General features: G+C 26.7%; 1 protein-coding gene across 1 annotated transcript in view; it reads left to right on the top strand.

Annotated features, from left to right (window-relative positions):
• LOC143241722 (dynein axonemal heavy chain 7-like) overlaps positions 1-16,659 on the top strand; it is a 227,034-nt gene that overhangs the window by 31,985 nt on the left and 178,390 nt on the right. The window contains 7 exon segments of the mRNA XM_076484949.1: positions 1,980-2,101; positions 2,583-2,684; positions 2,686-2,809; positions 4,121-4,178; positions 4,933-4,994; positions 4,996-5,197; positions 14,535-14,664. Coding sequence (XP_076341064.1) covers positions 1,980-2,101; positions 2,583-2,684; positions 2,686-2,809; positions 4,121-4,178; positions 4,933-4,994; positions 4,996-5,197; positions 14,535-14,664 — 800 coding nt within the window.

Raw genomic sequence — 16,659 nt, 5'->3', positions numbered from 1 at the left:
AATTTACTAAGGGTTATGAAATTATCATAATTAAAAAACAATTAACATCGTGTCACATTATCTTAGGTGGTTAGCATAAATAATGGTTCTTGTTACAGGATGATAGAACTCTATAACCTGAAACATTCCCAGTTTGCTTCTGAAAAAGAAATGTCTACCTTTCAAAAGTACTTGGGTTATAGAGTATTATCATATTGTATCAAAACCTATCAAATCTACATGTTTTTCTCAAATAATGATGCTTGATATAGCTGTGAGTGATGACAAGAAACTGTTAATCTAAATTCCATGGTGTTACTATAAAGGAAGCTAGCTATTAATACTGTTTTAGAAAGGAAAAACAACCACAATACATTTTAAAGAATCTGGTTGATTCTATAAAGTAAAGGCTTATTCAAAATAATGTGGCTGTGGTCATAAATCTCTTGTGGTTTTTTGGGTGTATTGACAAAAAGTTATGATATCTAATCAAAAACATTTCACATATGAAAAAAGTGTGTGGCCAAAGAAAAGGATTGAGAGTGTAACTTAATGGAAGGAAAACAAAATAAGTTTGGTAGCTATACTTAGAGCATTGATAAGAATTATATGGCAAATAGTAATTTATTAGTTAGCCTGGCTGCATTCTGTGTTCAGCTTGGGGCATGATGGTGGGTAAACAAAATATACAGCTTATCTAACTATTGAAAGTATATTTACAGTAAATTTATTATCAGTGCTCAAAGTTTAGCTTCCAGTTTGGCCACCAATTTTGATTTCATTCTTTTATGTCACATACTCTCTTCTTTTTCTGGTCACACCTTTTTTCATACTTAAGGTGTTTTCGATCACATTACAACATGCTGTGCCTGCCAGATTTGCTTGTTATCATGTATTCATTTTCATTATTTATTCTCTTTCATTTAAGTTTTCTCACCTTAACTAACAAGTTCACAATTTATACATGTTATTTTTTAATAACCATTAAAAATACACTTTCAAAAACAAGACATTTAAGATATTTATATGTGGTTATTGTACCTTTTTTCTCTGAGTCTGAATGAAAGTTAGCCCTACTTCATTTGTAAAGGTGTTATTAGTATTTTACTTTTTATATATTTTGAGTATGAAATTTAGAATACAGAATTTGACACATGACACAGAAATATGTCCTAAAACTATTGTAATTTAACTGGCTTTCTAACTAAGTTGTATCAGCATTAAAATTTTTTCCTTACTTGGTTAAAGTGGGCTGCACGATAGCAAATTATGAAATTCATGAAGAATAACTTGAAATCAGTCATGAGAACAAGATGATTAAAATCTTCTTTTTATAAATAATATTACATTAATAATAATAACAAATGTCAGAATTATTTGGATTTTTTAAAGATACCTTATACCTAAACAGTGTTATGTGATGTATAAAGATGAAGAATGGGAAGTTAAGGAAATATTTCCTTTGAATTTAATAAATTCGGACTTATATTTTAATATAATTAAAAATAAATTTTTAATCCTGAGTTTATGGACCTATATTAATAGCAAAGTAGCTTAATTACAGTGTGAGTTAACTCTGTAAAATGGTTGTTCACTTTGACCTTCCTCTGTATACAGGATTAGTGATCATCCTCGTTAATGAATTATAACATTGTCTGCATTATTGAAGCATCTTTTGAATAAGGTAATACTTTCAGTAACAACTTACTGTCAACCTGTTAAACTATATATATTGGGATTTGTGCTATGAAAAGATTGTTCTATTCAGTATGGTATGTAAACCTTTATTTTCCTTATTGTATGTTTAAATATGTTAAAACCATTACTTTTGCTGAGGTTTTAATAGGTGCAATATCCAGCACAATTCTATAATATGAATTATACATGGCTTTATATCTGTATCATCTATTTAGATTTGAACAAATTAAAGTTTAAATGACTTAAATGTAATCTGCCCTTATTCACAGACATTGTGTTTTGAAGTTACTGTGTGTGTATAGGTTTTACAAGCTACTGGTTCGGGTGATTTACTTCAGAGACTGCAGGAAACCACTGGCCTCTTGGATAGAATCAACAAAGGACTGAACACATACTTAGAAAAAAAACGTCTCTTTTTCCCAAGGTATGATATTTGTCTGTTTAGGTATGATTATTATATTGCCATCTTACACATGTGATACTGAAAATGTACATAATTGTATATTTGTACATAATGGTGTTATATGTATTAATGTTTGATACAAAGTGTTTAACTCACTTTCATATTTGAGTCTTGTAAAATAAAGATTGGCTCATCAAGTACTTATACATGAAAATAATGTTAATAATGTTCCACCCACTTGATTTTGACTTGCAGTTGTGTTGATATGTTTTGAAGTTTTTTATAATCATTTGAACCAGATTGACATAATAAATTTTATAACAAGATTTTACTATTCATGCTACAAATAAGTTATATAGAATTAAAAGCTTAGTAACCAAATTCTTTCAAATGGCAGACCTTTTTAATGGTGTATCTTCCAAAAATATCCAAGTTATTAGTTATTATTATTTTTTTAATGTTAATGTTATGACATGAACAAAAGCTTTTTTCGTTTGTGCAGGTTTTTCTTTCTTTCTAATGATGAAATTTTGGAAATTTTGTCTGAAACCAAAGACCCCCTTCGTGTGCAGCCTCATTTGAAGAAATGTTTTGAGGGAATAGCGGTTAGAGTTTGACAGCCATTTAGACATCCATGCTATGTTTAGTAGCGAAAATGAGCGAGTACAGTTTAGTATACCAATATCAACAGCTGAGGCTAAAGGTCAAGTGGAAAAGTGGTTGTTTCAGGTAGGATGGTGTCAGAACTTTATTTATATATGTGATTATAATGCAGCCTGAATCACCAAACTAATCACTCATTAGCAAATTTTATCATCTTTGAGTTATACGTTTTTATGTTCTAAGAATAGGCATACTTGTTACTGTTCTAATGCTAGAAGTATAAGAAATAAAATAGATGAACTTAGAGTGCTGGTAGTAATTGAGAAATATGATACAATGCGAATAAGTGAAATATTGTTAAATATAGATGATTCTTATGACACCCATTTCTTTGAAATACTGTGTTATAGATTATTTAATAGGGATAGAGTACTAAGGGGGATTTATATACTATGGATACTATGGATTTATGTGTGAAGTGTGAGACACATGTAACACAATTAAAAATATTGTTGAATGAGAAAATTTAGATAAGTAAAATATTTTTTTAATAAGAAATCTGTTTTGTTTGGGTATTTATATTTAAGCTCATATTATAACTGCATATAAATAATAGAAATTCATAGGTGTGTTAAGAATATTATTATACTAGATAGGGTAACTTTAGTTCTCATTATTGTCCAGTGCTGAAATTTCCATAATATAATTGAATTATCAGAATTGTATAATGATGTAAAAACATTTTTAATACTGCCCAGATAAGTTTTCTTGAGTTGTTGACTTTTATAAGGTAATTTGAAAGTAATTTTTAATATTAGGTGAAGGGACCTGTATAATATGAGCTTAAAATTATATTAAATTATCATGTCTGCATAATATTAGTAAAGGGAAAAGTGTAATTTATCCACTAACAAATGAATTTGATCTTTTTTTTAGTACTTTTTACATTTCAAAATCAGCTAGTTGTACTTTTGCTCAGTAATATGCACACACAATACTAAGATAAGAAATTCAATGACTTGTGAGTATCCTGATTGTTGCAGTATTAGGAAAAGTTTTTGTGATGCCATGTGGTAGATCCGATTATAGCATCCAAAGGGTTAAATTGTGTATGAGGACTTTAATGGCTTGTATCTGTCATTTTAAAGGCAGTTGCAGTATATACTGAAGTTTGCTTTAGATCCTGGATAATTTATATTAAAGATCTGATACCATTAATGTGGCTTTTACTTAGCATTCTTGAATGTATGCTTATTGGACTGAAAGGTAGTTTTCTTTTAAATATATATTTTCAAGAAAACGTAATATGCTCCTGCTTTATATTATGAATATAAATTGGCTTTAATATCATCACTCATTTTAGTGTAGTTATAATATTTGAAACATTAATTGATAATGTTTAGTTTATCCAGGATCTATGATGCACTTTAATTTCAGGTTGAAGAAGTTATGACCATGTCTGTCAGGGATGTTATTCAAGAATCCAGAGAGGCAAGTTACCATCATTTACCAATTTGATGTTTCTTAATGCAAATGAGCATCAACTGAATTTTGAGATGTGAGTGCATTATAAAAGTGTATCAATAGAAAGTCATTTTTTGGTTCAAAGACAGAAAAAGCCCTTGTGGCAGTAGATGCTGTTGACTGACTGTATTATCTCTGGTTATCAGTCACCTTTCCACATCTGTCTGCAGGCAGTGAAGGGTGATATAGATCTGTGACATTGTAGGCTTGAGCACCCACATCTTGCTCTCCTAATTTCTATTTCTAATTCTATTGCTACTTGTTATTTCTAATGTGAGACTGGCAAATAGAGGTTAAGACTGATAGATAGTGTATCCCCACTGCAATGTGGGTCCTACTTCCACATTCAACTCCAAAACCTAGGGTACATTTTATAATTCCAAATTGTAACTTGTACCCTGGGATCTTTTCAGTTGATGCAGCATTTTTGTTTTTCTTTTGGCTTATATTTTCAGTTATGACAAACTAACATAATTAATCAGAGGTTTAGATTTGCTGTTTTTAATGCAGTCCTTCCTTATGATTTTGCACATTTCACTATTTAACTTCATTAAAATGTATTTATTTTCATGAATTATATAATATATAATTAGAAAAACAAATTTTCCTTTGCTACCTTTTTGCTTTTATCCCCTAAATAAAACACCTCTATTTAGTAGTTATTTATACATTGTAGTTTTTTTCTTTTGCACGTGCTTTCTGTTTTAAGTAGGTTTTTACAACAGTCCCTAGAAAGCAGTGGGTAACAGAGTGGCCAGGGCAAGTAGTACTCTGCGTTTCTCAGATCTTTTTGGACATCTGAAGTTCACAATGCTATCAAAGGTGGAATTAAAACACTCCAGTTGTACTACAATCTTCTTCAAAATCAGCTATCAGATATAATAACCCTTGTTCGGGGAAAGCTTTCGAAACAAACTCGCACCACACTTGGAGCTCTTGTTGTAATTGACGTTCATGCACGTGATGTCATCATGGAAATGATGGAAAAAGGTAATTTTTGGAATCGTTTGTTTTCTGTTTTTATGTTGTAGCACAGGTGTATACCTATTTTCCCTTCATTTTATTCTATAAGAAATAATAATATAGCATGGTACTTCTAAGTGTTATTTTTGTGTAGTGTGTAGTACATATTTGAGATACTTGGAAATTTTCAAATAGGTATTTTTTAAATTTGGAAAGGCCTCAAATTTGAACATTGTAGAAATAAACCATACTTATAAATGAAAATTCTTGAATTTTCTTTGCTTTGCACTAAACACAGATTAAGAAAATCTTATTTCATGCTATGTTCGTATCTACATAGAAATATATGTATATATAGCAATAAAGCAATCTAGTAATGATAAAAAAGAAAATATTACTTATTACACACTAATAAAATATAAATTGTAATGTTGTTATTCCTGCATGATAAATAATCTCACATTTTAGTTGTCTTCCTTAAGCATCTTTCTAAAATATTTGTATGCTTTTGAACTTAGCATAATTTCCACCTGATTTCATATATTTTAACACGAACTGTATGAATTCATCATTGAACAAGAGCCCTTCACCAAACGAATGACCTCCATGCACAGTAACTCCCTATGCACTCAGAGTTGTACTTCTCATTGACATTGTATCAATCAGACATGTTTAAATGTTTCATCTGTGTGAGTTTACAGAGATTTGCATCATTAACAAAAGTTGTTTTCACTGACTTTTATTTTAAGAGCTTTAATTTTAATTCTGAATTTTCAAATAACAGTAATTTATATTTAGTCCTCTGTGAGTGATGGTTTTCTCACACAAGCCTCATCTCTACTTTGGCATCAAGAAGATAGTTAACTGTCAGGGTCATTGCAGCCTTTATTCAACATGTTGTAAATTACTACATGCTTATTAGGACTCTCACTTCCATTCTGTTGGTTCATATTCTTTCTACTTAGTCAGGAAATTATATATTGGACTAGACTTTAACTTGAGTTTATTTTGTTAGTACTTTTACCATTTGACAAATAACATTAACCTTCTATTATCTTTCTGGATTTCTTTATTATTCATAATTTGTTACTGCTTGGTACCTGCTGTTTTCTTTCTCTAATATCTCCTCTCTCACATGTGAATGTTTTATCTTCCCCTTCTGTACCTGACTCCTTTTGATTTGGAAATTTTCTTCCTTCTCTTTAATGATTTTATGTCTTTGATATCTATTTGGCCAGTTAGGGGATTAGGCCTCTTATCTCCTATTTCACTTTCTTTTTCCTCATTTTAACCATTTCTAACTCCATCTTTTATCTGTGACACTTATTCGTGTTTCAAATAAGTTTCTGTGGATGTTTGTTCCATTTTCTACACCCAAGCTCTTTCATGGGTATTTGTTGCCCTTCTTAACTCCAGGCTTTCTTTCTTCTGGTACCGTATTCCTCATTCTTTAGATCTGGCTGTCAGTTTATCATCCATACATGATTGAATCTCTTTTTATATGCTTATTTCCATATTCATGTCCTTCCTCTGATCCTTGACCTTACACACTACACTTCTTGTCAAGTTCTATTGTTGTTGCATCTTTAATCAACTTTGTTTTGGTCTGCTTGACATTTAGATCCCCACCCATTCTCTCCTTAGTGTCTATTCTTCATCAAAGGATATATATTCCCTACATCCTCATATGTGAGTTTACCTGACCTATCATCCATAAGGCCTGACTTTCAGATTGTGTGACTTTCTTCTTGTCTTTAGATAGACATCAGTAACTATGGGAAGCTCTTTTTCACTGGTCCTTCCACTACTACTTTTCTTCTGGCTGCCATACTTTGAGCTACTTGTCTGCCATTTGTCCATGGTTTGTCAGTATCTGCACTAACTCTTTGTCAGATGGTTTTGTGCATGGCATTTCAACTGGTTGACTACTTGTGTGCAAGAGCTCAAATGGTCTTGTTTTCATTCCACTCATTTCTTTGACACACAGGACTCATTTGCCTTTTCTCCTCTTACATTCTGTGACTCTCCAGAGCTCCTGCTATTGATGGGCACTTGATGGGCTTCTCTAGGCATTTCTGAATGGAATTCATCTAGGTAAAAGTTTGCTCTGCCTTCTCCACCAATTTAATGTAGTAAAATATATGAGTTATCATCTAAGAAGTTAACATTGTTTTCATCTGCACACTTTCTCACATTTGGTGCACATTTTTGTAGTTCTTGTTAAAGAATGAAGTTATCACAAGCACAAGTGCTTAGGGAGAGTTACTGCACATGAGGATTGATAACATCATCATGTGGCAATAAAGTGTATGTTGAAATGTGAAGTTAGTTGGAAGTTCTCTCAACTTTATTGGTGTGCAAATCTCTTAGGGAGACACTTGAGAAAGATAACTAAGTTGTGAAAAGAGGTGAGTGTATATCAAAATATGTTTTCAGATTAGGAAGATGTTAAAATCATTTAAGCTTTTTCAGTCCTTATTTTTAATATGAAAACTGAAATGTGATTTATTCAGTAAGCTAACTCCATTACTTTGACAAAATAAAATGAATTCAAAGAAGGTGGAAATTTCTCAGAAAATGACTTTGTGTGTAGAAAAACTTTATGAGTCTTGTTTTTGTAAAGATTATACTCAAAATTTGTTTATTGAGCACACTAGTACCACAACTTATATTTCACTCTACTGAAAAAAATGTCAAAATCAAAAGAAGAAATGTAAAGTACCACAAAAAAAAATTTTTTAAATAAAATAGTAATTAAACAGTAAATCTGTGTTTATATAGCTTTGTGCTTAACAATGAAGAAACAAGTAAACAAATCTAATTTTAAAACGTTATACAAGTCTCTATTCATTTCATAAAATTTTATTTAACTGGTGAATAAATTCAAAGCTTTAGTTTTGTTTTTTAATAAAACCACATCGAGCTATCTGCTGTGTCCACTTTTTTAATATTCACACAAAACTTTCATTAAAAACCAAACTATTATTATTATTATCCTATCATCTCCTAAAGGAATTAAAATCCTTAATAAATTACTTTGATAGTAATGAATATAAGAATTAGAAAATATTTCTTATTATTCTTTGATAGTAATGAATATAAGAATTAGAAAATATTCCTTATTATTCTTTGATAGTAATGAATACAAGAATTACAAAATATTCCTTATTATTCTTGGATAGTAATGAATACAAGAATTAGAAAATATTCCTTATTATTCTTTGATAGTAATGAATACAAGAATTAGATATTTCTTATTATTCTTTGATAGTAATGAATACAAGAATTAGAAAATATTCCTTATTATTCTTTGATAGTAATGAATACAAGAATTCGAAAATATTCCTTATTATTCTTGGATAGTAATGAATACAAGAATTAGAAAATATTTCTTATTATTCTTGGATAGTAATGAATACAAGAATTAGAAAATATTCCTTATTATTCTTGGATAGTAATGATACAAGAATTAGAAAATATTCCTTATTATTCTTGGATAGTAATGAATACAAGAATTAGAAAATATTCCTTATTATTCTTTGATAGTAATGAATACAAGAATTAGAAAATATTCCTTATTATTCTTTGATAGTAATGAATACAAGAATTAGAAAATATTCCTTATTATTCATTGATAGTAATGAATACAAGAATTAGAAAATATTTCTTATTATTCTTTGATAGTAATGAATACACGAATTAGAAAATATTCCTTATTATTCTTTAATAGTAATGAATACAAGAATTAGAAAATATTCCTTATTATTCTTGGATAGTAATGAATACAATAATTAGAAAATATTCCTTATTATTCTTGGATAGTAATGAATATAAGAATTAGAAAACATTTCTTATTATTATTTGATAGTAATGAATACAAGAATTAGAAAATATTCCTTATTATTCTTGGATAGTAATGAATACAAGAATTAGAAAATATTCCTTATTATTCTTGGATAGTAATGAATACAAGAATTAGAAAATATTCCTTATTATTCTTGGATAGTAATGAATACAAGAATTAGAAAATATTCCTTATTATTCTTGGATAGTAATGAATACAAGAATTAGAAAATATTCCTTATTATTCTTGGATAGTAATGAATACAAGAATTAGAAAATATTCCTTATTATTCTTGGATAGTAATGAATACAAGAATTAGAAAATATTCCTTATTATTCTTTGATAGTAATGAATACAAGAATTAGAAAATATTTTTTATTATTCATTGATAGTAATGAATACAAGAATTAGAAAATATTTCTTATTATTCTTTGATAGTAATGAATACAAGAATTAGAAAATATTCCATATTATTCTTTAATAGTAATGAATACAAGAATTAGAAAATATTCCTTATTATTCTTGGATAGTAATGAATACAATAATTAGAAAATATTCCTTATTATTCTTGGATAGTAATGAATATAAGAATTATAAAACATTCCTTATTATTATTTGATAGTAATGAATACAAGAATTAGAAAATATTCCTTATTATTCTTGGATAGTAATGAATACAAGAATTAGAAAATATTCCTTATTATTCTTGGATAGTAATGAATACAAGAATTAGAAAATATTCCTTATTATTCTTGGATAGTAATGAATACAAGAATTAGAAAATATTCCTTATTATTCTTGGATAGTAATGAATACAAGAATTAGAAAATATTCCTTATTATTCTTGGATAGTAATGAATACAAGAATTAGAAAATATTCCTTATTATTCTTTGATAGTAATGAATACAAGAATTAGAAAATATTCCTTATTATTCTTTGATAGTAATGAATACAAGAATTAGAAAATATTCCTTATTATTCTTGGATAGTAATGAATACAAGAATTAGAAAATATTCCTTATTATTCATTGATAGTAATGAATACAAGAATTAGAAAATATTCCTTATTATTCTTTGATAGTAATGAATACAATAATTAGAAAATATTCCTTATTATTCTTGGATAGTAATGAATATAAGAATTAGAAAATATTCCTTATTATTCTTTGATAGTAATGAATACAAGAATTAGAAAATATTCCTTATTATTCTTGGATAGTAATGAATACAAGAATTAGAAAATATTTCTTATTATTCTTGGATAGTAATGAATACAAGAATTATAAAATATTCCTTATTATTCTTGGATAGTAATGAATACAAGAATTAGAAAATATTCCTTATTATTCTTGGATAGTAATGAATACAAGAATTAGAAAATATTCCTTATTATTCTTTGATAGTAATGAATACAAGAATTAGAAAATATTCCTTATTATTCTTTGATAGTAATGAATACAAGAATTAGAAAATATTCCTTATTATTCTTGGATAGTAATGAATACAAGAATTAGAAAATATTCCTTATTATTCATTGATAGTAATGAATACAAGAATTAGAAAATATTCCTTATTATTCTTTGATAGTAATGAATACAAGAATTAGAAAATATTCCTTATTATTCATTGATAGTAATGAATACAAGAATTAGAAAATATTTCTTATTATTCTTTGATAGTAATGAATACAAGAATTAGAAAATATTCCTTATTATTCTTGGATAGTAATGAATACAAGAATTAGAAAATATTCCTTATTATTCTTGGATAGTAATGAATACAAGAATTAGAAAATATTCCTTATTATTCTTGGATAGTAATGAATACAAGAATTAGAAAATATTCCTTATTATTCTTTGATAGTAATGAATACAAGAATTAGAAAATATTCCTTATTATTCTTGGATAGTAATGAATACAAGAATTAGAAAATATTCCTTATTATTCTTGGATAGTAATGAATACAAGAATTAGAAAATATTCCTTATTATTCTTGGATAGTAATGAATACAAGAATTAGAAAATATTCCTTATTATTCTTGGATAGTAATGAATACAAGAATTAGAAAATATTCCTTATTATTCTTTGATAGTAATGAATACAAGAATTAGAAAATATTCCTTATTATTCTTTGATAGTAATGAATACAAGAATTAGATTATTCTTGGATAGTAATGAATACAAGAATTCCTTATTATTCTTGGATAGTAATGAATACAAGAATTAGAAAATATTCCTTATTATTCTTTGATAGTAATGAATACAAGAATTAGAAAATATTCCTTATTATTCTTTGATAGTAATGAATACAAGAATTAGAAAATATTCCTTATTATTCTTGGATAGTAATGAATACAAGAATTAGAAAATATTCCTTATTATTCTTTGATAGTAATGAATACAAGAATTAGAAAATATTCCTTATTATTCTTTGATAGTAATGAATACAAGAATTAGAAAATATTCCTTATTATTCTTTGATAGTAATGAATACAAGAATTAGAAAATATTCCTTATTATTCTTGGATAGTAATGAATACAAGAATTAGAAAATATTCCTTATTATTCTTGGATAGTAATGAATACAAGAATTAGAAAATATTCCTTATTATTCTTGGATAGTAATGAATACAAGAATTAGAAAATATTCCTTATTATTCTTTGATAGTAATGAATACAAGAATTAGAAAATATTCCTTATTATTCTTTGATAGTAATGAATACAAGAATTAGAAAATATTCCTTATTATTCTTGGATAGTAATGAATACAAGAATTAGAAAATATTCCTTATTATTCTTGGATAGTAATGAATACAAGAATTAGAAAATATTCCTTATTATTCTTGGATAGTAATGAATACAAGAATTAGAAAATATTCCTTATTATTCTTTGATAGTAATGAATACAAGAATTAGAAAATATTCCTTATTATTCTTGGATAGTAATGAATACAAGAATTAGAAAATATTCCTTATTATTCTTGGATAGTAATGAATACAAGAATTAGAAAATATTCCTTATTATTCTTGGATAGTAATGAATACAAGAATTAGAAAATATTCCTTATTATTCTTGGATAGTAATGAATACAAGAATTAGAAAATATTCCTTATTATTCTTTGATAGTAATGAATACAAGAATTAGAAAATATTCCTTATTATTCTTGGATAGTAATGAATACAAGAATTAGAAAATATTCCTTATTATTCTTTGATAGTAATGAATACAAGAATTAGAAAATATTCCTTATTATTCTTTGATAGTAATGAATACAAGAATTAGAAAATATTCCTTATTATTCATTGATAGTAATGAATACAAGAATTAGAAAATATTTCTTATTATTCTTTGATAGTAATGAATACAAGAATTAGAAAATATTCCATATTATTCTTTAATAGTAATGAATACAAGAATTAGAAAATATTTCTTATTATTCTTGGATAGTAATGAATACAATAATTAGAAAATATTCCTTATTATTCTTGGATAGTAATGAATATAAGAATTATAAAACATTCCTTATTATTATTTGATAGTAATGAATACAAGAATTAGAAAATATTCCTTATTATTCTTTGATAGTAATGAATACAAGAATTAGAAAATATTCCTTATTATTCTTGGATAGTAATGAATACAAGAATTAGAAAATATTCCTTATTATTCTTGGATAGTAATGAATACAAGAATTAGAAAATATTCCTTATTATTCTTGGATAGTAATGATACAAGAATTAGAAAATATTCCTTATTATTCTTGGATAGTAATGAATACAAGAATTAGAAAATATTCCTTATTATTCTTTGATAGTAATGAATACAAGAATTAGAAAATATTCCTTATTATTCTTGGATAGTAATGAATACAAGAATTAGAAAATATTCCTTATTATTCTTTGATAGTAATGAATACAAGAATTAGAAAATATTCCTTATTATTCATTGATAGTAATGAATACAAGAATTAGAAAATATTTCTTATTATTCTTTGATAGTAATGAATACAAGAATTAGAAAATATTCCATATTATTCTTTAATAGTAATGAATACAAGAATTAGAAAATATTCCTTATTATTCTTGGATAGTAATGAATACAATAATTAGAAAATATTCCTTATTATTCTTGGATAGTAATGAATATAAGAATTATAAAACATTCCTTATTATTATTTGATAGTAATGAATACAAGAATTAGAAAATATTCCTTATTATTCTTTGATAGTAATGAATACAAGAATTAGAAAATATTCCTTATTATTCTTGGATAGTAATGAATACAAGAATTAGAAAATATTCCTTATTATTCTTGGATAGTAATGAATACAAGAATTAGAAAATATTCCTTATTATTCTTGGATAGTAATGATACAAGAATTAGAAAATATTCCTTATTATTCTTGGATAGTAATGAATACAAGAATTAGAAAATATTCCTTATTATTCTTTGATAGTAATGAATACAAGAATTAGAAAATATTCCTTATTATTCTTTGATAGTAATGAATACAAGAATTAGAAAATATTCCTTATTATTCTTGGATAGTAATGAATACAAGAATTAGAAAATATTCCTTATTATTCATTGATAGTAATGAATACAAGAATTAGAAAATATTTCTTATTATTCTTTGATAGTAATGAATACAATAATTAGAAAATATTCCTTATTATTCTTGGATAGTAATGAATATAAGAATTCGAAAATATTCCTTATTATTCTTGGATAGTAATGAATACAAGAATTCGAAAATATTCCTTATTATTCTTGGATAGTAATGAATACAAGAATTAGAAAATATTCCTTATTATTCTTGGATAGTAATGAATACAAGAATTAGAAAATATTCCTTATTATTCTTGGATAGTAATGAAAATATTCCTAATTATTCTTTGATAGTAATGAATACAAGAATTAGAAAATATTCCTAATTATTCTTTGATAGTAATGAATACAAGAATTAGAAAATATTCCTTATTATTCTTTGATAATAATAAATATAAGAATTAGGAAATATTCCTTATTATTCTTTGATAGTAATGAATATAAGAATTAGGAAATATTCCTTATTATTCTTGAATATTTTTTATTGTAACATTTTAATTTTTAGGTTCATCTTATCTCTACAGATTATCATAGACTAATGATGAAAAATGATAAAATAAGACTGAGCTCTTGATTTAAATATAATGACTCAAATGTAGGTCTTTTTACACCACAATGGTAGTGAGCCAAAGATATCTATAAAACCACTTTAATATAACAATACAATGATGATAAATCACAGGAAGCTATCATTCTTTATAGTACCCAATCACATGCATTGAATCCAATTTACATTTTACATCAGATACAATTATAAAAGTGATTATAAAGTATACATTTATACATATGTGCATAGTTTGTGTGAGATTTATTTATTGACTACTAACAAAAATCTTAGTTTGTTATTTTAACTATTATATACTTCCATCTCAGGTACATTGAATACCTTTTTAACTGTTTCTGTAGAAGTACAGTCTGAATTGGACTTTCAGTGGCAGGCTCAGCTCCGTTACTACTGGTGGGAAGAAAATGTCAAAGTTTGTATCACAAATGCTACTGTTAATTATGCCTATGAATATCTAGGAAACACTGGACGGTAAGATAAAACTGGTTTTCATAGGTATGTAGTATTTAAGACTTAACTTGGCAACCTGAAATCTGTCGAGTTTAAAGTTTAAACATTGTAATATTGTTTTCAACAAGACAAGCTATAAAACTGTATTCTTTACAAAATACTTATAAAATGTTTGTCTTTTTCATTTGGTATATATTAATAGTATGACATTTCTTGTATGTTTTATTATGTGCATTTCAAAAGGTATTTTCTAGGACTAAGTGACTATTATTTTCTTGTTATAATATAAAGTATTCAGATAAAAAGGATTGTTAATTTCAAGTTTTTATTTTTTGTTATTATGAAAATAACGTTATTTATCTGTGGGATGTTATGTAACAAGCTCATGTATTTTTTAGTGTTTTGACTAATAGTAATGCTGCATATAATTCATATGAATGCAAACAGCAAGTGAACAATTTCCTTACCCTAGAGCAGTGGTTTCCATTCAGGGGTGTGAGATAGCGTTCCAGGGGGTGAGAGATAACATTTGTTTTGGCCACCTTCACCTTTATTCTTAAATAAATAATTACTGTGAGGGGTACGAGAACATATTAAAATTTTTTAGTGGTGTGGGGCATAAAAAAGGTTGGGAACCACTGCCCTAGAGGAAGCAGCCTAACCTAACATCTCCATTAAATAGTAGGATAAGAATACTAAAAATAGACTATTCTTATTATGAAGTAAATATCTTCAAACATCTGATTGATGTTACATTATTTTGTCTGAATAGAGAAATACATTCCTCTTATACACGAAGTTTATATATATATTCTACACTGTAGGATTTTATTATTTTGTGGAAAGAAACATTTTTAATAAATGAGTAGTGTAACTTAAAGATGTGCTGTTTAGTCACTGGAAACATGCTTCAAATACATATAGTTCAGATTGAATAAAATGTAGATACTAAATATTTAAATAACTTTATGGTTCATTTGCATTGTGCTTTAATGAGTTGGAAATGTGTAGATATCTTAGATATTTGACATAGTGGGTGTTACACTTGTGTGAATGGGTGGGGTGCAGTGAGGTTAGAATTACACATGCCATAAACACTTGTTATAATGTATTTGATGTCAGAATTTTCAACTATTCATTTTATCCTATGTTGCTCATTTAGCAATAGTTCATGATAGAGGAAAGTAAACATGAAATAAGTTATATTGGGACACTGAAAAAACTGTAGGTGTGCATTTCAGAGACCCCAGAGGTTATTCAAGGACAACATGCAAATTTTATGTTGGACAAAAGTGTATTTATTGTCCACATGAACATTACATACCAACTTAAATTATGCTGATGTCATCAATTCACAGACATAGTTTTTGCAAAACGTTGTTTTTTTGTTCAATGGATTTTTTATGTTTTGCTAAAGGTTTGCCACATTTCATATATATATACATATTAAGTTCAGAATTATATTCAACATTTCTTCTCTGTTATGGGGCTGATTCAATAAATGAACCCCAAAAAAATTTAATTAAAGTGAAATCAATTCATAGTTTACCAAATAACTGAAAATTCCTTGAAATAATGATAGAATAATTATGTTTCTTGTGTTATTTCTTTTTAATGTATTTACTTTTTTTGTTCTTCATATGCATTTTATGATATTTGGACATTACTCATAAGTAGAATAAGTTGTTTTATTCTCTGTGATGTATTGAATCAGAAACAAATCAACCAATGGAATTTTGCAGAAAATCAAGCAAGGGCAAAATACTGTTTATACATTTTAATAGCTGTTGACTGGATCTTTTTTATTTGTTTACGAAATTAGCAGATTTTGCTTCCTTAAATGTAAACTTTTTTTTTTAGTTTCTCTGTTTAAAATTATAAGGTGAATTTTTACATTATCATTGTCAGGTTTTTATATGTCTGGGATTTTTTACAGCAGGTATCTGTGAGTTGTTAGTTATAAAATTCAACAATAAACATTGTCAAATTTTTATACTTATATGTGGGAAGGATTCT

This window comes from Tachypleus tridentatus, unplaced genomic scaffold (genome assembly GCF_004210375.1).
Source record: "Tachypleus tridentatus isolate NWPU-2018 unplaced genomic scaffold, ASM421037v1 Hic_cluster_1, whole genome shotgun sequence".
NCBI lineage: Eukaryota > Metazoa > Arthropoda > Merostomata > Xiphosura > Limulidae > Tachypleus > Tachypleus tridentatus.
Note: the sequence above shows the minus strand (reverse complement) of the source record. Positions and strands in the feature narration are given on the sequence as shown.